This window comes from Mytilus edulis, chromosome 12 (assembly GCF_963676685.1).
Source record: "Mytilus edulis chromosome 12, xbMytEdul2.2, whole genome shotgun sequence".
Lineage (NCBI taxonomy): Eukaryota > Metazoa > Mollusca > Bivalvia > Mytilida > Mytilidae > Mytilus > Mytilus edulis.
In genome coordinates, this window is record NC_092355.1 from 49,663,756 (window position 1) to 49,687,314 (window position 23,559).

At 32.6% G+C, this 23,559-nt stretch overlaps 1 protein-coding gene across 1 annotated transcript; it reads left to right on the forward strand.

The window, feature by feature from the left end:
* The first annotated feature begins 1,187 nt into the window (after nucleotides 1-1,187).
* Nucleotides 1,188-23,032, forward strand: LOC139498705 (nucleolar protein 58-like). Its single transcript, XM_071287227.1, has 7 exons — nucleotides 1,188-1,590; nucleotides 11,282-11,393; nucleotides 12,283-12,429; nucleotides 12,933-12,986; nucleotides 17,802-17,876; nucleotides 20,223-20,276; nucleotides 20,973-23,032. The coding sequence occupies exons 1-6, from the start codon at nucleotides 1,267-1,269 to the stop codon at nucleotides 20,264-20,266; spliced, it is 756 nt and encodes a 251-aa protein (XP_071143328.1). The 5' UTR covers nucleotides 1,188-1,266; the 3' UTR covers nucleotides 20,267-20,276; nucleotides 20,973-23,032.
* Nucleotides 23,033-23,559: the final 527 nt, after the last annotated feature.

Consider the following 23,559-nt stretch of genomic DNA (forward strand, 5'->3'; position numbering starts at 1 on the left):
CGATAAGTGAGATACTATTACAACAACCTATAAGACAACAGATCTTCAGGAGCAGACTTTTTTTTTTAAATCTGTCGAGCTATATTATGTTATATGTGTTTTGGGCATGTTGGCTTGCATGGTTTTGATTGATAAAAGTCAAACACACAAACTATTTCAGGAATTTTTATGAAAATAAAAAAAAAAAAGATTTTAAAGAGATATTTTGAAATATTAATTGAAAAAAACCCAACATATTATGAGGATATTAAGTTTGCTTGATTCAGTCGTTGAACAAGAGTAATTTTGATGATATAACTGTGACGGTGTCAAACTGAATTGAACAAATGTTAAGGTTTTCATTAGGTCTAGAATTAAGGAAAATAAGGGGGGGGGGGGTATCTTTCATTTCTTAATTATATTTTAGGTATTTTTTCTGTATACTGTATTTTGCCAATTATTCTCTGTTCTATATATTTTAGCACCCCATTGTTAACTATTCTTTATGTTTAAGCACCCGAATATTTTCTATTCTTTATGTTTTTGCACCCGATTATTTTCTATTCTTTATGTTTTAGCACCCAATTATTCTCGCTTTTTCTTTATGTATCGTTATTCTATGTTTTTTATTTTTCTCCCTTTCTACCTCTATGACATTTATACTGCACATTTTGACTGTTATTTTCTATGATGTAACCCAAGCAAGACCCTCTTTTATCTATCTATGTGTGTTTGTTTTATCTTCCCGGACGAAGGACGAATTAGCAAATAAGACTCTTTGATACAAAAAAAAATAATAAAGAAAATCAGACATTGTCGATCTTTGGAAATAAAATTATTCCTCTAAATTAAAATATCTACCTCTCATGTTTTCCACTGCTAAAATCTACTTTATTTTTGATTTTTTGTTGTTGCTGTTTTATTGACGTCATCCACATCTATTGTTCATTTATACTCTAACTGTAAGTAATATAATTATCAAGATATCATATATACACATAAGTCTACAGTCGTGTATTTAATTTAGCAGAAAATGAGAACGCGCTGATTCGCGAAATAATAATCTTTATATACCTTAAATTACAAACCATACTTTCATAGGAAACATGATATACCGGTATTAAAAAATAATAAAAGACAGGTAAAATCGATCGATTTTAATCAGAGATAGTAGACAATATATACCATATGTAAAATTTTACAGCCACAATTATATCTCTATATCTCTGAAGAGAGTAAGGGTGGGAGAGAAACAACCTTGGTTCCTTATCAAGTTTTGTACATGACATGGCGAACGTTAAGGAAGAAACAGGTAGTTTGGAAAAAATCCCTGATGAGGATGAAACTATTAGTCCAGAAAATGCACCTTCTACGGACGAAACTGTCAATGCCGAAACTGTACCCGATGCAGATGCCGAAAATGACTCGCCATCTAACGAGTGTAAACTTTTGGAAAATGAAAATAGAACTGACGAAAAAACACATGAAGAAAACGATTCAGCATTGAACGGATTAGAAAAGTCGGAAGATCCGGAAAAGTCGGAAGATCCGGATAAGTCAGAAGATCCGGAATCTACGGATACAGTCGTAGAAGTCAGAAAAATACGAAAGGTAAGATTTTTGTTCTTGATAGCGATATATGCAATCCCGATAAATATTGGAAGTATCATGAGGCGGATTTAGGGCCCGCTTTTGTTGGAAAAATAGGTTGATTATACATGGAATCACTGAAGCATGACTTGGGCGGCCCCCTCTGAGGCAACCAGTGGGCCTCACGAATGAACAATACTGGCGCCTCTGGTATAATGTATTCAGCCCCACACATTGTTGGTAATGGCTGTGTATACAAATGTAGAAAAAAAACCAAGTGATTATTCAAGTTTCTGTTTCACTAGAGTATTGTTATTCGAATTTTGGATAGTACTTTTCATGTACACTTTTCTGTTTTGTGTTTTCTCAATTGCCTTCAACTTCCAAAATGGATATGTTGTTAAATTGTAATAAAAATAACATTAACGATAATACGACAATCATGATGAAATGTATAATTATTTTATTGGATTTTTTTCTATATCAACGTTACAAATATTGCAGTTTTATCTTCAATCTAAGCTGACTTTGCTTATTGTTGAAGGCCGTACGGTGACTTACAGTTGTTCGTGTCTGTGTCATTTGGTCTCTTGTGAAGAGTTGTCTCATTGATAATCATACCACATCTATTTTTTTGAAACATACAACTTCGCGATAACCAATGGATCATTTTGACTTAATTCACGACAACTACAGTGCAATTATGACATAATTTGCTACAAAAATGATTAACTTGTGACAAATCATGGACGTACTTCAGCGCGGTCAATATTTAATTAAATAACTTTGCAATAAACGGACTACTAGTACTTGATCGACCTCAACAAACGTTATATTTCTTGCAAGAGGTTCTCGTCAACCAATGTATATAGGAAATTGAAAAGAAACAAAATTATTATTATTTTTGAATATTCAAGAATGATACTGTCAGTATATATCAGAAACACATAACATTCCAATTCGGGGCATAATTATGGAATCACAATGAATATACAAAAAGGCAACAATGCAAATGATGTAATTGAAATATCTGGTATAACTGCACACCAATTTTCAAACAAGTGTCGATGCCTCCATACTCCATTTTGTTTCCGATTAACACCGGACTTGCGCGGGCATCTCCAGTGTATCTTTACATTTTAAATATGGTGGAAATACATCTCGAAGTTATTGTAATGCATATAAGATGGCTGCTTTACTTCCATGGGGGAAAAATGCATATTCAGGATGAGAATTTATTGTTAATGTTAAAGGAATATACCGTATTCTAGACCGATACGCTGAGCTGGATTTTAACCGTGCTAGTAAACAGGACAGCAGTCCACAGACAGACATGTTACCCTTTACGGACACATTGTTCTGATTCCGAGCTGACCAGTCTTTGCTCTTAATCGTAATAACACGTGATAAACAGAGACGCAGCCCAATGTCTCTATCACTCGAAACAAACACCCTACCACGAGACCAACGAGGCGGTTCAGACATATAGATGTAGATCATAATCATTCTTGGCTAACGGGTTCATTAATCGGTTAATCTCAAGCGTACATAAAACAGAAAAGATTGGTCATTATTAATGATGATATCCAATATGTCGTGAATATACGATCTGAACATTACACCCTCATTAACTCTCATGTTAACTCTAATAAATCGATTTTCTTTGTTATATATTCAAGGTAAAGGTAAACCGTAAAGCCTACACCAAAATAATTGCATTTTATTTCTAGAATACTATTATAGCACAATGTGTCGTGAATTTATACTATCTGACAAATCACACCCTTGTTATATAACGTTCATGTTGACTCTAATAATTCTATTCTCTTTATTATATAAGATAAAGCCAATCTCCCAAGCTAGACAAAATAATTGCATTTTATTTCTACAATACTATTACAGTGTAAGGTTGTGAAAACCAATCTAAGCATATTATAACCTTGTTATTGATCAGCACGTGCAAAACTTGAACAAGGGCGGTTATTTATAAAATAATCAGTCTTAGCATAGCTTTGCTTTTAATCGAGTATACCAAAAAATAAATAAATTTTGTGTTTTTACTGTCTTCTGATTGGTTAAAATTATTAGTTTTATTTTCAATGTTGTCAATTTTGATGGCGACACGCCCACTTTGACGCTGTGTATAGTCATACGCCAACATGACAGTGTGTACGTTGTTATTGTTAATATAAATAATATAAAAAGTTCTTTGAGCCTTAGTTTTGATAGAAATTTATTTATAATGAATGGCAATAATTTATTTTGATTTTATTGAACCATAAAACTAATTTTTGACTCTTCACATTTTACATAATCTGCTTCGCGGATTATTCAAAGTGAAGAGTCAAAAATTAGTTTTATGGTTCAATAAATTCAAAATAGATAATAGCCATTCATTAATTGAAACCATTTAATAAAGGAATACGACTGAGTAAATTTTGTATTTTTTTTTTTATTAATATTGCAAAATTTGTTGCTCATATAGACACCAAGAAAATACCCTTGTTCCCATGAGAATTCCGTCAAGTGATTGATGTTCCTATGAAAATGCCGTCAATAGTCCGGTCAAACTAAGTTTTAACCTCAAACTAATTGCAACAGGACATGTTTTAATTCGTATCTATAGGAACAAGTTAAAAAATATTTCTTGCATGGCCTCATTCTGCCACCGTACAAGATATTATCTTGTGGGTACAAGATATTATCTTGTGGGAACAAGATAATTATTATCTTGTGGGTACAAGATATTATCTTGTGGGAACAATACATTATCTTGTGTGAGCAATATACTATCTTGTGAGAACAATTTATTATCTTGTGGGACCAACATTTTATCTTGTGGGAACAAGAACACTTTCTTGTGGGCACAAGATATTATCATGTGGGAACTTCCTTGCAACTGCAAGTATACTATTAAACATGTTTTAATTAATTGTATTGACTTTGCTGACATTCGTAAGAAGCATTTCAATGTCAATAATATGTATGATTTATTCAATAATGTTCCATTTACAAATATTGTTGCATTTTTAAAAGAAATTGGAATTTATTATAGAATATAAAAATGTTATTATATTTAAGTCGTTTTTAATTTTTATCACGTTATTTTACTCATATTGATTTTTATTTGTAAATAATCAATTTGCTTTAGTCTAGAATTTTAGTATATTGAAGGACTTTTTGTCTTATTTTAAAAATATGCTTTAAATTGTAAAAATATTCGAATTAGCTCTCGCCGCGATATAGCCTTTTTGTGTTAATGCGGCGTAAAGCAACCAACAATCAATCAATCAATCTTGTGGGAACAAAATATTATGTTGTGGGAACAAGTTAAAAGATATTTCTTGCATGGCCTAATTCTGCCACCGTAATTAAGCCCTTAATATACACAGAAGAAAGTCCCATAAAATTTAACTTGAGGAAAACTCAAAATCTCCATTTTTAATTTCCTATGGAAATTAGCATATGAAAGGGAGATAACATCGCAAAAATGAGTCTTTTTTGTCAGTTTTTGGTTGATTTTCTCAAAATTTATGTTAAGTATGGTACTTTGATGGGGTAATAAGTTCGTATTTGACTTTATTATATAATCTTCTGTTCATGAAATGGACAAAACCAAAGTGTTATGGGTATTTTTATTTTTTTGGTGCACTTTTCTTTAAAGAAATTGGCTTTATGATCATTTTGAAAAAAATATTATGAAAATTTGGTATTGTTTATATCTGTATATTATACTTGTTCAGCATCTACCTTGTGTAAAGAAACTTTAAACCACAAAAAGAAGAATATATGCTTAGTTGTTTTTATTAAATTTGATATTCTTTACCTTGACATGTTGAAAAATTCAATAAATGGTCAACTTATGAATTAAGAAATTTAGATTGTAGCTTGATAAAAGATATGAAAACACCTTTAGAGTTGTTTGTTATACTCTAAAGACGGCTAAGATGTCAGGAATCAGTACATTCTGTTGAATAGAAACCGTAAAGTTATAATTTTGTATAAATATTTAGTGATATTTCTGCCTTTTTGCAGTTTTATCTCCCTTTGTCAATGCAAATTACTTATTCTCCGTAGGAATTTTAAATCGTGATTTTTTAGTCTTCCTAAAGTAAAATTTTTATGGGACTTTTTTCTGTGTATATCTGGGGTTTAATACTAAAGATTAAAACTTTAAAATCTTCTGTTGCAATTACTTTAAGGTTAGGATCTAATTTATCGTAGATTTACTGGACTACAAGTGACTGGTGTTCCCATGGAAATGCCAGCAAGTGACTGGTGTTCCCATGAGAATGCCGTCAAGTGCCTGGAGTTCCCATGAAAAGGCCATCAAGTGACTGGTGTTCCCATGAGTATGCCGTCAAGTGACTGGTGTTCCCATGAGAATGCCGTCAAGTGTCTGGTGTTCCCATGAGAATTCCGACAAGTGCCTGGTGTTCCCATGAAAATTCCATCAAGTGCCTGGTATTCCCATGGAAATGCCGTCAAGTGGCTGGTGTTGCCATGATAATTCCGTCAATTGAAATGGTGTTCCCATGATAATTTCGTAAAGTGACTGGTGTTCCCATGAGAATGCCGTCAAGTGCCTGGAGTTCCCATGAAAAGGCCATCAAGTGACTGGTGTTCCCATGAGTATGCCGTCAAGTGACTGGTGTTCCCATGAGAATGCCGTCAAGTGTCTGGTGTTCCCATGAGAATTCCGACAAGTGCCTGGTGTTCCCATGAAAATTCCATCAAGTGCCTGGTATTCCCATGGAAATGCCGTCAAGTGGCTGGTGTTGCCATGATAATTCCGTCAATTGAAATGGTGTTCCCATGATAATTTCGTAAAGTGACTGGTGTTCCCATGAGAATTCCGTCAAGTGCCTTGTGTTCCAATGATAATGCCGTCAAGTGATTGGTGTTCCCATGATAATTCCATCAAGTGACTGGTGTTCCCATGATAATTCTGTCAAGTGACTTGTGTTCCCATGATAATTCCGTCAAGTGACTGGTGTTCCCATGATAATTCCGTCAAGAAATTGGTGTTTTTACTTACTTATTCTCCTTTAAATGTATATTTTAAAAAAATACATACTTTAACTGATTAGATAATAATGTGTGGCTAAAGTGAATGAAGACCTATTGAAACACTACTTTATTTAAAAGTACATTCAGGCTTAAAAAGGAAGACTGGATCGGGGTCTCACATTTCTTTGCCGTTTTTTTAAATTCTATAATACCATTTTTTGTCCATTGTACTCTATTCTTTGTATTTTAGCACCCCATTATTATCTGTTCTTTTTATTCACATTCATTCTTTACTTTTTAACAATTATTCTCTATTCTGTATGTTTCAGCACCCTATCATTACATATTCTTTATATTTTAGCATCCAATTATTCTCTATATATATTCTATATCTGTTTTCCGTTTATTCTGTCCCTTTTGCCTATAAATCTACACTCTGTAAACCCCACCCAGGTCCTCATTAAGAGAGTGACACATTTTACATACAATTACTTATTGTTGTTGCCGACTGTATTTCGACCCCTATCTGTTTTTGTTTGATTTAAATTGCTGTCTCATTTGATTACATCGTACATCTTCTGTTAATCATGGGTAAATATGAGCAGCTGGCAAAGACATCATACAATATACAATTCATATAATATTTCATCTTTTTCATCTTTTTCATTATGTATCGACAAAATTGATCCCTGAAGAAGTAGATCATTTGTTTTACGCTGTATCAATGATTATTATATAAATTATTGTGATTTGGAAAAAAGACCATGATTGTTCGGTCATCACCCTGCTAAAGATAACATTAAAAAATCAAATTACTGCGGTAATTATTTTTCTTTTATATAACGGAATCTCTAAGTTCATATAATGGCGCCCGGAATCTCTCAGTTCATATAAGGGATCCTGGAGTCTCTTAGTTCATATAATGGCTCCCGGAATCTCTTAGTTCATATAATGGCCCCCGGAGTCTCAGTTCATATAATAGATCCCGGAGTCTCTTACATGTAGTTCATATAATGGCTCCCGGAGTCTCTTAATTCATATAATGGCTCCCGGAGTCTCTTAGTTCATATAATGGCTCCCGGAGTCTCTTAGTTCATATAATGCCTCCCGGAGTCTCTTATCTCATATAATGAATCCCGGAGTCTCTTAGTTCATATAATGGATCACGGAATCTCTTAGTTCATATAATGGATCACGGCATTTTTAGTTTATATAATGGATCCAGAGTCTCTTAGTTCATATAATGGCTCCCGGAGTCTCTTAGTTTATATAATGGATCACGGAATCTCTTAATTCCTATAATGGATCACGGAATCTCTTAGTTTATATAATGGATCCCGGAGTCTCTTACATGTAGTTTATATAATGGCTCCCGGAGTCTCTTAATTCATATAATGGCTCCGGAGTTTCTTAGTTCATATAATGGATCCTGGAGTCTCTTAGTTCATATAATGGATCCCGGAGTCTCTTAGTTCATATAATGGCTCCCGGAGTCTCTTAGTTCATATAATGGCTCCCGGAGTCTCTTAGTTCATATAATGGCTCCCGGAGTCTCTTAGTTCATATAATGGATCCCGGAGTCTCTTAGTTCATATAATGGATCCCGGAGTCTCTTAGTTCATATAATGAATCTCGGAGTCTCTTAGTTCATTAAATGAATCCCGGATCCTCTTAGTTCATATAATGGATCCCGGAGTCTCTTAGTTCATATAATGGACCCCGGAGTCTCTTAGCGCATTGTTTTATTACTTATGATTTATAGTATGGGTTTGTTTATGTTTGAAGTCCGTACTGTAGCTTGCAGTTGTTTACATGGATAGTCGTGTGATTTGAATAGAATACAATAGACTACAGTGACTCAAGGATCAAAACAATTAAAAGGCTTAATAAAGTACAAAGATAAAGGGCATTGAAGGTAAGACTTTATGAAAGGTTTTCGCCTTCAATGTCCTGCATGTTTGAACTTTATTTTACCTTTAAAACTGTTTCCATCCGACAGTCACTGCAGTAATTTGTAAGCAAAACAGCACTGCTGGCGGCCATAGTTATAATCCTGGTATCTTTGACGAATCTGGTTATACCACATCTTCTTTTTTCTAAATTCATTATATAACGCTTCATAAACATATTTTCAGCATAACACATTTTGTTAAACGTTGTAAACGCTACATTTTGCATCGTGTTAGTGTTAAGTGTTGGGAAAACTGGATCGTGTCAGTCACGAGTGATCAACTAATGGGTGATAGTAGTGTGAAATGAGCGGGCACTTGATTATTTTATTGTAGAGGATTGTATTAAAGGTTTACTACATCTTTAAAGTAGGCAGTAGGCGAACCACAAAGTCATGTAGAGCAAAGGCGGATCCAGGGGGGCCCCCCATTTCGATGGAAAATTTCGGTTGATTATATAGGGAATCACTGAAGCTTGACTGGAGCGGCCCCCCTTAGGTCAGTCAGCGCCCCCCCCCCCTTTAGGAAAAGTTCTGGATCCGCCACTGTAGAGTACTAGTAAGCGAACACTTTTATTCAAATGTATTAGAGTGGAGTAGGCAAATGCTTGGTCGTATTTGTTTTTGATAAGAAAATCATAAAATTAATGAGTTATGAATTGCTTTAACAATGTTTTTAATTTGCTGTTTTTACAATAGTTACATTAGATACATATGTTTCATTATAATACGTTATTCTGATTGGCTACACTGCAATCTCGCGTTATTCCTTTATTAACTTCATTACACAATAAAATTTATTATTCATGATGACACGAGGTCCCACAATAAAGTGCACAGATAAATTAAATAAAAACTTGATAAAAATCGTGTTTTCATAATCCTAGCTAAAAAATGTAATTATAAGTATTGAATGCTTTTTTTGTAACTTCATAGGGTTGTAAAAGCGTTGACCTTGCGCACATGTTTTAGAATGAAGCGCTTCCGCACCTCATACAAATGTACTTCGGTCAACGCTTTTACTCCCCAATGAAGTTACAAAAAGAAGCACCCAATTCTTAAGTGTAGTTGAGCGATGAAGTAACACGGTTGTAAGTTTCAAGCTCTTATTTGATAATTTTGTTAATTTCAAGCGATATCAGGAAAACGTTGGTCCGTGTACTCCGTGAGAATTAAGAAATAATTGATGCAAGCTATACTTTATTGTAGTTTTAACATGGGTAGGCATTATATTCGTGATTATTTTTGCCCGAGTGATAATGAGGGCTAAAATAACACGGATATAATGCCTACCCATGTTAAAACTACAATAAAGTATAGCATACATCAATTATTTCGATTCTGATTAGGACAATTAATATAATTTCTATGTCCGATGTGTATCAGGGTAAAGCGATTGTGTGGGCTCTTCCATAAACCTCCCTTCTTTGTTTGTAAAGAAGCAAACGGCTGGCACTGTGATTTTTCAGAGGGAAGAGTTTTTGAACAGCCAGAATGAACGGTTGTCGTATCTAGGTCAAATATGTCAATTTCGGAATGCAACACATTACAGCCACAATGAATGAATTAGTAACAACAAGTGTATCATTTAAGATTTAGGAAGTGTTTTAAGTAGTCAATATACGCATGTGCAGATTTTTTTTATTGGATTTAGAGCATGGGTTTATCATTCATAAAGCGAAAGAAGCACGTCATTTTAGAATACAACATAAACCATGTCATGCCGATCGTATTGCACGATTTTTTGCGTCAACTGCTAATTTATGCAGACGGCCGGTGACTGTCATGAGTTTTAACATTTGTAACAGTCTAAATTAACGAAAGGGACTCGTTAAGTTTATAGTGTAGTTCATGGTCATACGGACTAGTTTTACTCATAAAATGTCGTGTCGGTTACCATAATTCAAAAGTTTTATTATTACATTAGATGTATGTTTCATTATAATACGCTATTCTGATTGGCTTACTGATATCTCGCGTTATTCCTTAATCAGCTTTATTTCAATTGTAACATTCATGTTGACACGTGCTTCTACAATAAAGTGCACAGGTAAATAAAAGGAAAAAAAACTTGATAGTAATCGTGTTTTCACGATCATAGCGAAAAAATGTAATTATAAGTATTGATTCTTCTTTTAGTAATTACATATGGTTGTAATAAAGCGTTGAATGAAGCACTTCCGCGCTTCATACAAAATGTACTTAAGTCAACGATTTTACACGACCCATTGAATATACAAAAAGGAGCATGCAATTCTTAAATACATAGAAACAGGGTGATATATAAAATATTTCAAAGAAACATAACCACGAAAGTGTTGTTATGTAATGTAGTTGGAGATGAATAACACTTCCTCCTTCATTGTCATAGTAATAGATTAATATTTTTTCTGAGTGATTTTATTTACTTGTTCTTTTGATATTTATTTATTTATTTGTTAGTTTTTTTTATTGATACTTTGTTTTACACCAGTATAAGTGAAGTATGGTTTTACATTGCATATAGTTATCAAAGGTACCAGGATTATAATTTAGTACGCCAGACGCGCGTTTCGTCTACACAAGACTCATCAGTGACGCTCATATCAAAATATTTATAAAGCCAAACTAGTACAAAGTTGAAGAGCATTTAGGATCCAAAATTCCAAAAAGTTGTGCCAAATACGGCTAAGATAATATATGCCTGGGATAAGAAAATCCTTAGTTTTTCAACCCATCTGGATACTAATATTTGTATAAAATATTCAATTGTAGAGTCAAACTAGAAAGAACAAAATGAAAGAAAGAAGCAAAAAGAATAAAAAGAATAAAAATAGCAGCATAGAGGAAAAGCAAAACGGAGAAAACAATTTGTCAGAAAACGAGAGTAAGCCAAGTAAACATTTTAGAAGAAGCACTCGTAAATGTAAATCCATCAATGTGAAATTTTACAAGTGGATCTCTGACTAAATGGTTTGGGTTTTTCTTCATTGTTGAAGGTTGTACGGTTGCCAATAGCTGTTTACACCCATTTCCTTTGAACTTTGATGGATATTTGTCTGGTTGGCAATCATACCATATTTCCTTATTATTGTACATTTATTGTTATTTCTCGTTTTATAATTTTTTTTATAAGACTACGAGCTTTAATGGCGATGCCCTCTAAGACATTCAATAAAACACACTTTATTTAGGTGACAAATATTGTGCATGTAAATAATTTCGTATTTTTCTTTTGATTTATCCTTCAGTTATTTTGATTTTTAAAGGTCTTGTGATGAATTTTGGTCCTTAGTGCTAATGTCGATTCAAAATGTTTGTTGATGGGGAAAAAAAATCGAAAACAGACTAGATTTACATGTATCAGCTTAAATGATTTCAAAATACGTCATTTTTAAGGAATATCGTCCTTATAATCTGTTTATCGCTATTTTACCTATGACGACGTTGTCAATTTCATGTCAATTTCAATGACGACACGTGCCCCCTTAGTATCCAGCGATAATCGTTATATCACTCTGAATGATAATTTCCATTCTCAGCGAAGTAGAGTGATATGAACGTCGTCATAAGTAAATTCGGATAAACAGATTATCATTGGTCATCTCAACTCGATTACTTTTATCACTTTCGCCGTAAGTGACGGCTCAAGCTATAAAATCAATCTCGTTGAGATGATCAACGATAATCTAAAATATTCAGTCAGCAAGATAAATGGAAAATTTCGTAAAATATCGATAATTGACATTATTATATAACCCTTGTTATTATTACAGAAAATGACATTGCTGTAGCAGTAGACGCCATAGATAAAATAAACGACGAAGAACAGAAAAAAGAAAAACGAAGTTCCCGACGACCTATACTTATTCTAGGTGTTATAATTGTGCTCGTGATCATTGGAGCTGGTCTATTTCTTTTAGGTAAGGCAAAATCTTATTAGATTAAAATACATATTTTATGTCCTAATTCTGACCACAATTTAACTGTACTTTCTGTTTTGTGAATCATTGTCGCGGGTTATTTAATTTGATATCTACCCATAAAGTTTTGACGTTGTTAATGTCTGTGTCATTTTGGTCTCTTGTGGACAGTTGTCTCATTGGCAATCATACCACATCTTCTTTTTTATAATTATAACTCATCCTGATGATCCTGTAGATATCTTCACCAGAATGTAAAATGAATCATTTTCATATCCTTGTTGCGGTTGACACTAGATCTGAATGACATACAACCACCATATACAGCGAGCAGTTATTGTAATAGTCTTGCTAAAACAAATATTGCGATGCTTTACGAAAAGTGTTGTACGTTACCACTCACCAGTGCATTCGCTTAGTGGATCATACAAACTTCGCTGTCATTTTTGTATATGAATGCTGATAGATATTTACACTACATTAACAAAATTTTATCCTTTCAGATTTTTACTTAGAAATTTTCGGATCAAAATCAGAAGAGATAGCACAAGTAGAAGGTAATCCTGTTTTTTTCCTATTTGAATTTTTTGAATTTTTGTTTTTGTTTATATTTTTTGACGTATCATGGCAGACATCTCATGATTTAGGTAAAGAAACATCTTCTGACATCAGACTCGGACTTCTCTTGAACTGAATTTTAATGTGCGTATTGTTATGCGTTTACTTTCCTACATTGGTTAGAGGTATAGGGGGAGGGTTGAGATCTCACAAACATGTTTAACCCCGCCGCTTTTCGCCTGTCCCAAGTCAGGAGCCTCTGGCCTTTGTTAGTCTTGTATTATTTTAATTTTAGTTTCTTGTGTACAATTTGGAAATTAGTATGGCGTTCATTATTACTGGACTAGCATATATTTGTTTAGTGGCCAGCTGAAGGACGCCTCCGGGTGCGGGAATTTCTCGCTACATTGAAGACCTGTTGGTGACCCTCTGCTGTTGTTTTTTATTTGGTCGGGTTGTTGTCTCTTTGACACATTCCCCATTTCCATTCTCAATTTTATTATGTATCATTCTCGAAAGATATAAGATTGACAAAGTTGTTATGATAGATTTTCTCTTATTTTTTGGAAAAGATATAAAAAATTGAAAAACAACACGTTTAATAATTATATGCATCCGAAGCGCTTTTCTGGATTTACCTTCACCAGGAACGCTCAAAGCCAAACATTATATATGTTGTGTACAAGTTATCATTTTGTACAAATTATAATTTGTACAAAACAATTGTACAAATTATAATTTGTACTTTGACTTTGTACACATTGTAATTTGTACAAAAAGTGCTTGTACAAATTATATATGTTACAGGCATTTTCTAAATTTAGGCATTTTGTAAAATGACTGAAATTTTGATGCGAAATTCCACAAATTGCCTGTTGAGTTTCAGGCAATTTGTAGAAGGAAGATATCATTGAGATGCATATGACAAAGTTGACAAAAACACAATATCTTACAAAGATAATAACTAATGGTTTGGCAGAACTAATTTATTCTCCAAAAACCAGATCGGAAGTTTTTTTTATGCCTTATGATATGTTCTTTTTAGGAACTACGTTAAGTACGTACTCACTCTGTATTTCAGATACCAACAGTGAATTTATGATTATTTTGTCAATGTGGCAAACAGATAAATTGTTTTGTCAATAGAACATAATTTACAATCACATTTTTAGAAAATATAGATTCAAAACAGTAAAGTGAAACATATGAAATAGAGAATTGTTCGTTTTGCTGTTGTTTATTTTTTGCTTTCAGTTGCAAATATGTCATGCATTTTTTAAGATGTGAACAATTTGGTTATAATACGTATGGACTTAGCTAAGTCGTTTAAACAACTAAGCTATCTCGTTTAAACAACTAAGCTAAGTTGTTTAAACGACTTAGCTAACTTGTTATAACGAGTTAGATTAGCTAAGTCGTTATAAAAAGTTAGCTAAGACGTTTAAACAACTTAGCTAATTTCTAATCTACACCATTGTCTTATATTAGCTATATATCAAGTTGAAGTCTTTGATTTGTTGTTTTTACCCGATGACGGCAAAATTACAACACATATAGAAACTATTATGTCATTTCCTTAAACAACTTTTGTTATTTTGAAATCTATCCAACCTGCATTGGTGATTTTTTTTAAAGTAATTTCAGAGGCTGATTGTTATAACAGATATAACAAAGGAATAAACTATGCCGGACATATAAGTAAAATACCATCTGGTCTACCCTGTTTAAAGTGGAGTGAGGTTAATACCCATCCTTACCATAACTACAGAGAGGACCACAACTACTGTCGAAATCCATTGCCGTCAGAAGTTAACATGCCATATTGTTATACAACAAAATATTTTGGCTTTGAAAAATGCGTCATTCCAGTCTGTGGTTAAGTATTACAGTATGGTATAATGTAATGTAATGAGCAAAAGAAACAATGATTGTTCTTAATCTTTAACTAGTTCTTAACAGTATTGACATTTGTTTTATAAATAACGTAACATTGGAGAGATATTTCATAAATCAGAAATTATTTTTTATGATCAAAAGTGCATTAATCTAAAGATTTAAAAAACATATTTTTTTAAAACTTTTATAAAAGTAATATTAAATGTGCAATAATTAATTTTTGTTATTGAGCAAAACAAAGTCCAGTTACCTTGTTTATCTAAGAAATTTAACTTTATAAAATAATGTGGGACAAGCAAAATTCTAAAATTGTAAAAAATGGCACACTCGGGAATAAACCCTTTCTACATAATAACAAGTTTTTTGTTAACTAACAAATTAAATGTGAACGAGAAAGAATTAAGTAATACTTTTTTAATACCCCTTCCAAATTTATGCCTCACATAGCAAGTAGGGGGATGAAATTGCACCGTAAAAAAATAGGTAATGAATTTTAGAGTGAAGTGGTGATTTGACCAGCTGAAAAAGGTTAAAAAGTTGCATTTCGGAAGCTGTCAAAAGATTTCAAGACCCCCTTAACACAAAACTGACCATATTTTGAGTTAAGAGCTGATGAATTGTTCTATAATGTTGATATAATTTGTCCCAAAGTAGTACACCACACTGTACATATATTATTGAGAAAGATGGGATTTTTTAAAATTTGCATTTATTGTCTTAAAGAAATGCAATACGAAATAACTGTGTTCTCGGACCTGAGAATGAATTCACAGGAGTTAAGACGTATTGATACTTACTTCAACAAACAGTTCTTTCGATTTTTGGTAAGCGTTGTCGTATATTTGTGAACCTTCAATCTATCTGATATTTGCAGTTGCAAAATGTCCCGACCTGTCTGGAAACCCCCATTTAAACCCGCTCGATGGTAAGAATACATACCAATATGGAGAATCATTCAATAAAATTACTTATTTTCAAGATTAATTTTGTCAAATTTAAATATGATAGATAAACTGCGTTTCCAGTTTTTTTAATGTATTATTTCGGTTGTGATGTGCAAAACCTGGGTGTTTACCAAGTTTCCTGAAACATTTCTGCAATTTCAATGCCAATTTGTTTTGAAAAAATGAAAACAACACGTTACAAACGTTTATGCGTCCGAAGCGCTGTTTTGGATTATCTTTATCTGTAACGCTCAAAGCCGAATATTTGTCACAAAAACCAGTACTGTTGAGGAGCTATACAACTAAAACGGACACGTAAAATATATCTAAATTTATTTAAGCTCAACTTTGCCTTCTTGATAATTGAGAAAACGAAGAATTTTTGTGTGATCTTTATCAACCAGAAACCAACCCCATAGTACAATTAATTGAAATATCATGTACTTTAAATAATATTGACATTAAAGTAATAATCTAGTTTGGTTTGACAAAATTAGAAGAATCCAAATTTATATATATTCATATGGCAGAATCAAAGATAACAGATTACCCAAAAATATCACATGAAACTGGTTTTCAAAGCTTTCAAATTTTTTTCTTAAGATTTTATTCTTAAAATAATTTCAGGCATTTTATAAAATGCCTTTGAATTTTTCTAGGCATTTTGTAAAATGCCTAGAAAATTTAGTCATTATAGATAATGACTGAATCTTGCAGGCATTTTGGAAAATGCCTAAAGTTTTCAGGCATTTTACAAAATGCCTAAATTTAGAAAATGCCTGTAACATATATATTTATGTACAAATTATAATTTGTACAAAATTTGACCTAAATTCACTTAAAATTTGTACAATAATTTATGGTATGGATCTTGTTATAAAAAAGCATTGATACAGTAACACTAAAGAAATTTTATCCCAAGACAACACAATAATCCCTTGTTTACAAAATACAGAAACAGTTCTGTATCATTGTTTGAGCATGTGAGTGAATTATGGCATCGATAATTGCACAACATATCTTGCTATTTACATTCCTATTTGCCCTCCCCCTTTCCCCTTTTGCATTCACATGAAAGAAAACCATAACCACCAGTTTTTGAAAGCTTTTTATCTGCTTCGTTTAGCGAAAGTCAAAGCGCAGAAGGTCAATTTTTTTTTATTCTATCAGAATTGTCACAGGGGCCAATTTCTATTGGGCTTTAAGAACTAACTGGCATGCGTGTACCAATTACAGTTGCTGTCTCTGGGTATGTTTGCATTTTGTTAATAAGGTTTATTATTGGCTATATAAATGTGTGTATCATTTTTTTATAACACAATCCATACTATAAATTATTGTACAAGTTAAAAGTGAATTTTAGTCAAATTTTGTACAAATTGTCATTTGTATAGGCACTTTTTGTACAAATTACAATTTGTACAAAGTCAAAATACAAATTTTAGTTATTACAATTTTTTTGTACAAATTATAATTTGTACAAAATGATAACTTGTACACAACATATATATAAGTCGACATTGAAAATGATATATAGAATTAAAAAACAGATGACAAAACGGTCGACAACGATGTTTTGTCATTGAAATTCTTGCCTGAGGTTAGAAGTTGTAACGAAAACTATGGAATTGGCACTGTACAAGGAAGATCACCTAATTACTTCCCTGTTGCTTCACATGTTAAATTCCAAAAATTTTAGCAGTCACACATATTTTTTTCTTAAGTTCCACTAGTGTAAATTTACAGTCATCGCATGCCAAAGTAATACCGTATGGTGTTGAACTAAGATAATCAACATACCTTTGATGGCATACAAGACTGAGAACTGGTTCCCAGAGCTTTGGAAGAACAAAATGATCCCCAAAAAAACCCCAGGTAATTCAGAGACAGTCAAAATCAACCCTGTTCTAAACTTAAACCTTTTTTTATTATTCAAAATCTAAATGTGTACTACTTTCCTATATGTTCTTTCAGACGGGGCCCTAATTAGTGGAGTGACAACTGAAGATTACCTGGATATCACAACAACCAAAGCTTCTGATCCTGTTGGTGAGTTGCAAATTAATTTAGTAACGAACGTAAAACAAAAATCAGTTCAGAAAAACAACCAAAAAACATTATTTTTTAATGCTGATATATAAGTTATTCACACACATTACATAATGACAATGTTTTTGCAAGGCTTTTTAATGATGTTAAGATCATAATGATCGTTTATGACTACAATTTGTTCACCTGTGGCAATGCTGCATGGAATCTTTTAAAAGTACATAACACATGGTATGGCGTATAAAGATAAGAACACTTTTCATTAAAAACCTGAAGATGAGAGATTTGAACAAATACATTTCCCATAACAGCAAAGAAGGAAATAAAAGTATGCATTAGGCAACTATCCGGTAGTAAGGCAAATACATTTACCATAGTAAGTTGTAAATTGTAGAATGTGACCGTTATTAATATCAAGCATTATATAACAGACTTCTGGCATGATATTGAGATATCAACTTATCTAATGTGTTTAACATACATGAATGTCCACTTTTGATTGAAAAAAAACGGAGATAGTTATACATGTATCTTCCTATATAACTATTACACGATACGTTTACACCCTATGTATAACTGTTACACGATACGTTTACACCCTATGTATAACTGTTACACGATACGTTTACACCCTATGTATAACTGTTACACGATACGTTTACACCCTATGTATAAAATATATATCCACAAGGGACCATATAATCTACGTGGGTGCAATCAGCTTTAAGAGGTTACCGTACGACTCTCAACAATTAGCAATAACCGTTATTAAAAAGCGAACCAATTCAAACCTGAAAACCAAAGTCCTGATTATGATGAAACAACAAATTAAATTCAAATATAAACTAAATCAGTTACAGATAAAACAAAATGAAAACAACACGTTATCTATACTATTAAACGAGAAGACCTCATTTTGTGTGTCGCTTCTCTTCCTTCCACAATAAATCAATCATCGTGCCTCTGTGTCCTATAGGTAACATGCATAGTCGCATTTGTCATCCATTCTTATGATTACTCAGATTGAGTTATTTTGGGAGAAAAACGACAAAAAAGGAGTCCGGATATGATTCCGTCATCAGACTGACTTTTTGTCATAGACAAGACTTCCGGTTTGAAACATTCTCATACACAACCAATCGTATGATAGATAACAAAAAATGAAAAATAAATAAGCCAATCAAATCGTTCTCCATATCATGGTGTTTAGATCGCAAGAACCACAACTATTATACCTCCTTATAGAGGACAATTATTTTTCGCGTTAATCTACATGTAAACTACGATTATACTACTTTAATATATAGAGACTCTCTGTATTCTGTCTACTGTTTTCTTTCAATTGTTTACTATTTAAGGATTCATGCCAGTTGCATATATATTAAAATAAGTAAAACATGTGACACATTTAATAAATAAATAAGCCATTCAGATGCGTTCTCCATATCATAGTGTTTAGATTGCAAAAATAACAACTATTATACCTCCTTAGAGAGGACAGTTATTTTTCGCGTTTCATTTCATGGTGTAAAGATTGCAAGAACCACAAATATTCGGGGCGTCGGGATCGGGTGTTTTGTAGCTCGGGATTTGGGGATTGATCCTTACGGGATCCGGGAATATATTTTTCGATTTCGGGATTTCGGGATATGAATTTCTTTAAATCAACTGCATCTCGGGATTTCGGAATCAGGACCCCTCCGACCACCCATCAAATTAGCCTTAGTCGGTCTTAGTCATTTATACAAGATTCATATCCTACCATTGGCATGTTAGTAAGGCTCTCAAAAGAAAAAAAAACAGATTGGTTGACATTGAAGCATATTTTATTAGACTAATAATGGTCTATATATAAGCAGTTACATTTATTTGATGTTTGATACGGTGCATATTTTTAATTTGATTTGACTTTTACCAAAAGAAGCATTGTAGCAAAAGAGAAGAATAATTGTGGTCTGAGGCATAGACATTTATACACATGTCTATATATGTCTCTGTCTGAGGCCAGAAACTCGAAAATAATTGAATTTAACAGAAAGGAAACAAAAATCGGACTTTGTAAAAAGGGAGAGGGCTTTTATGAAAATCTCCATACATAAATATCTTTTACAGAAAAATCATCCTACAACAGTTCACAAGCTGTATGTGCCCGCGATTTCGCGGGTGTGTTCTAGTAAATTTTATGTGTCCGAAGCGCTTTTCTGGATTTACAATTTGGAACGTCTTATAGAACGTCGTTCTAACCGCAAATGAAAAGACTACAATATTATTATGTAAATGTTAAATAGCTTTTAATGTTGTATTTAACCACGTTATAATGCTTTTGATTCCATGATCTTTTAACAGTGCCAAGTGTAAGGAGAGCACCGATTACTAGGTTCAGACGTTAACAAGTACAAGGTAAGTATTAATGATTATGAACTCTTTGAATGATATACATGTAGATTGTGTATAAATCTTGTATTTACCAAATTGTGTGCATATTTTCATATTCATACACGAATTTAAGTGTTTATGAGGACTTTGGCTGTCTATATAAAAAAGATGAGGTATGATTGCCAATGAGACAACTCTTCACAAAAGATGTTCTTTTACAGTCGAGTATATATTCTTATGAATAATAGGCAAATATGTAGGTAACTATTATATCAATGCCACATCAACATAAGAATTTGTTCGTTCTATGTCATATTAACTTCTGCGTATTAGCCACTGATCTGTTTAAAAATTTATAGAAAAAATATACATAGTAAAAAATAGTTCTTGTTGCACAGCGTCAATATAGTAACTCACAAATACATGATTTCAGCTTTATTCTCCTGCTGCGAGAAAACAATTCTGATAAGAAGACTGAAATTATGTGTCTGGATACCATATTTATTTATCAACAATTTATGAAATGCAGATTTTTATTTGCTATGTGCAACATGATGGGTGCTTCCATCAAAACAGGGATTACACACACTTCTGAATAATCATCAAAACATAAAGCTTTGAGATATAACATTTTTTTAAAAGACTAAAAGTTAGAAATAATATCTTTCTATAAACCAGTGTCATATTTTTGATCGTAGATGACTGCGAATTTATTTTCAGGTTATTTATATGGCGACTAGTGCAAAATCAAAACTACAGTTCAAGAACTTAATTGATGTTGTCCTGTGTCCTGTATTTAAGAAAATATTTGTGTCTGTATGACACCGGAAATGAACTCATGCGATTGATATATTTAAAAACACCGGAAATGAACTCATGCGATTGATATATTTAAAAATTAGGTGTGTGTATCAGGAGTAGGAATATTTGTCTTCTATACAGACCGACTTTCAAAATAGAATTGAGATTTTATCCTCGGTGTGATGACGAAGAAATATTCCGATTTTTGTGACTCGTTCTAGGTGTACATTATATATCTCGCTACTAGATTTCAAAGTAAAATTGAAACCAGTGCATATGATATTTGAGTCCATGGGAGTTCTTTGGATCATATAATAATCCCGTTAATGTGTATGTGTATTTGATATATATATTTTTTGTCCCCCTTTGTATGTTCATGTTATTTGGAACTCTCAAGACTAGATTTTGGACGTTCGACAGAAGCTTATGTTTTAGCTCTCAACACTAGATAATTGAAGTATCGACCTTAGAAATTTGGGATCTATGCACAATATGTCTGATATCTCGAAAGAAGGCGGATTAACTTTCGAAACAAGACGTATGAACGACATGTATTGACCCTTGATCGATTATGTTCGTTTCTATACTGCGTTTGAAAATACCGCTTAATATTCATTATCTTATGAAAGCTGATCACAATTAGAATCGACCCAAGTATAAGGATGTATTGATAGTTCCTTGTGAATTTCCACTTTCCGGGTGTTGATTAAATATCAAATATCAAAGACACACTGATAAGTTAATGTTAATTTTTGACAAATTGCCATCTTTGTAATAACCACTCTTAGACTAGTAAATAACGTTTGGATTGATATTCAGCCAAAATAACCTTGTAACTCGGTATTTTTTGTTACAATACTTTTTGAATTCGTGACGTCCGTACAACTTAATACGAATCTTAATTTTAAATCATTTAGTAATGTTGACATCTTTGTCCTCAAACCTCACCCCATTTGTAAAATAATAAGTATTACTATCTTAACTTAGAACAATATTGGAAGAGAAAAAACCCATAAAGCTTGAACATTTCTAATGATGTATCAGCAGATAATGAATTTTCGTCTGTATTTTCATACGCAATGTAACGATTACACATTCAATATTTCTGGATAAAACCTTTGGGACCTAATGAATACAAATTGGGCTTAATTTGCTATTTGTGTTTTCATTGTTTGACTGTCTGTTCATGGAATTGAAAAAAATTAAAGGTATTTCTTTAACATAAAATTGAGAATGGAAATGGGGAATGTGTCAAAGAGACAACAACCCGCCCAAATAAAAAACAACAGCAGAGGGTCACCAACAGGTCTTCAATGTATCGAGAAATTCCCGCACCCGGAGGCGTCCTTCAGCTGGCCCCTAAACAAATATATACTAGTCCAGTGATAATGAACGCCATACTAATTTCCAAATTGTACACAAGAAACTAAAATTAAAATAATACAAGACTAACAAAGGCCAGAGGCTCCTGACTTGGGACAGGCGCAAAAATGCGGCGGGGTTAAACATATTTGTGAGATCTCAACCCTCCCCCCATACCTCTAACCAATGTAGTAAAGTAAACGCATAACAATACGCACATTAAAATTCAGTTCAAGAGAAATCCGAGTCTGATGTCAGAAGATGTAACCAAAGAAAATAAACAAAATGACAAAATGTATACCTATTTTATGTTGAATATTTATATTGTGTTATGAATTTTTTACCGTACTGTTCAGTATCTATGCCAATACGCGTGTCACTTGAAAGTCAGAATTTTGTCTATCTGTCGTCAAATATACGTAAGGTAACGTGATAAAATCTTCTTGGAATGTCAAACAAATCATAAATGTTAACCTACGTATGTATATATTAAATAAAATTTGGGGTTTATACATGTCAAACTGTTTATTCTGTATTTGTATGTCCATTTGATAATTGTTTTTTTGTATGTTTAACATAATGTTTTATTGTGAGTGAAAATAAAATATATTCTTCTTCTTGTTGTTCTTCATATCTCTATGATAAACGATAAAAGTTGAAACGCTCGACATTAAATGAACCTTTCAGCTTTGTTTTTTTTTGCGCTTTATATTCACTGGGTTTACTACAACTATATGTAGCCATGCACTTCTGATATTATATTTATATATTAAGTTGTATGATGTGAATGTGTGTTGGACAAGATAAGTTTGTCAGAGATATATTTGTACTGTATAGTTTAAAGTATGAACGTATAATATGAACAATGAACTAGTAAAACCACAAAAATACTGAACTCCAAGGAAAATTCTAAACGGAAAAACGACATCGAACGGATGTGTCCTTAATAATCTTTTGAGAACAGAGTTCGATGATACATTTTTGATAAGTTGTAACATTTTGAAATATTAAACACAAGTGACCAATTCAACCTTTATTAAAGAAAAGGTATTGAAAATTATTAGAACTTTTATAAATAAATGTTTAGAGCTAAGCAAACAATCAAAAGAGTGCAGGAATGGTTTAATGTAACCCGTTAAGAATA

Bases quoted from the DNA above. Each gene is read 5' to 3' on its own strand.
- LOC139498705 (XM_071287227.1), top strand. From the start codon at position 1,267: ATGGCGAACGTTAAGGAAGAAACAGGTAGTTTGGAAAAAATCCCTGAT. The intron at 1,591-11,281 runs GTAAGATTTTTG...ATTCAATTGTAG, and splicing joins AAGTCAGAAAAATACGAAAG to AGTCAAACTAGAAAGAACAA. The intron at 12,430-12,932 runs GTAAGGCAAAAT...TTATCCTTTCAG, and splicing joins AGCTGGTCTATTTCTTTTAG to ATTTTTACTTAGAAATTTTC.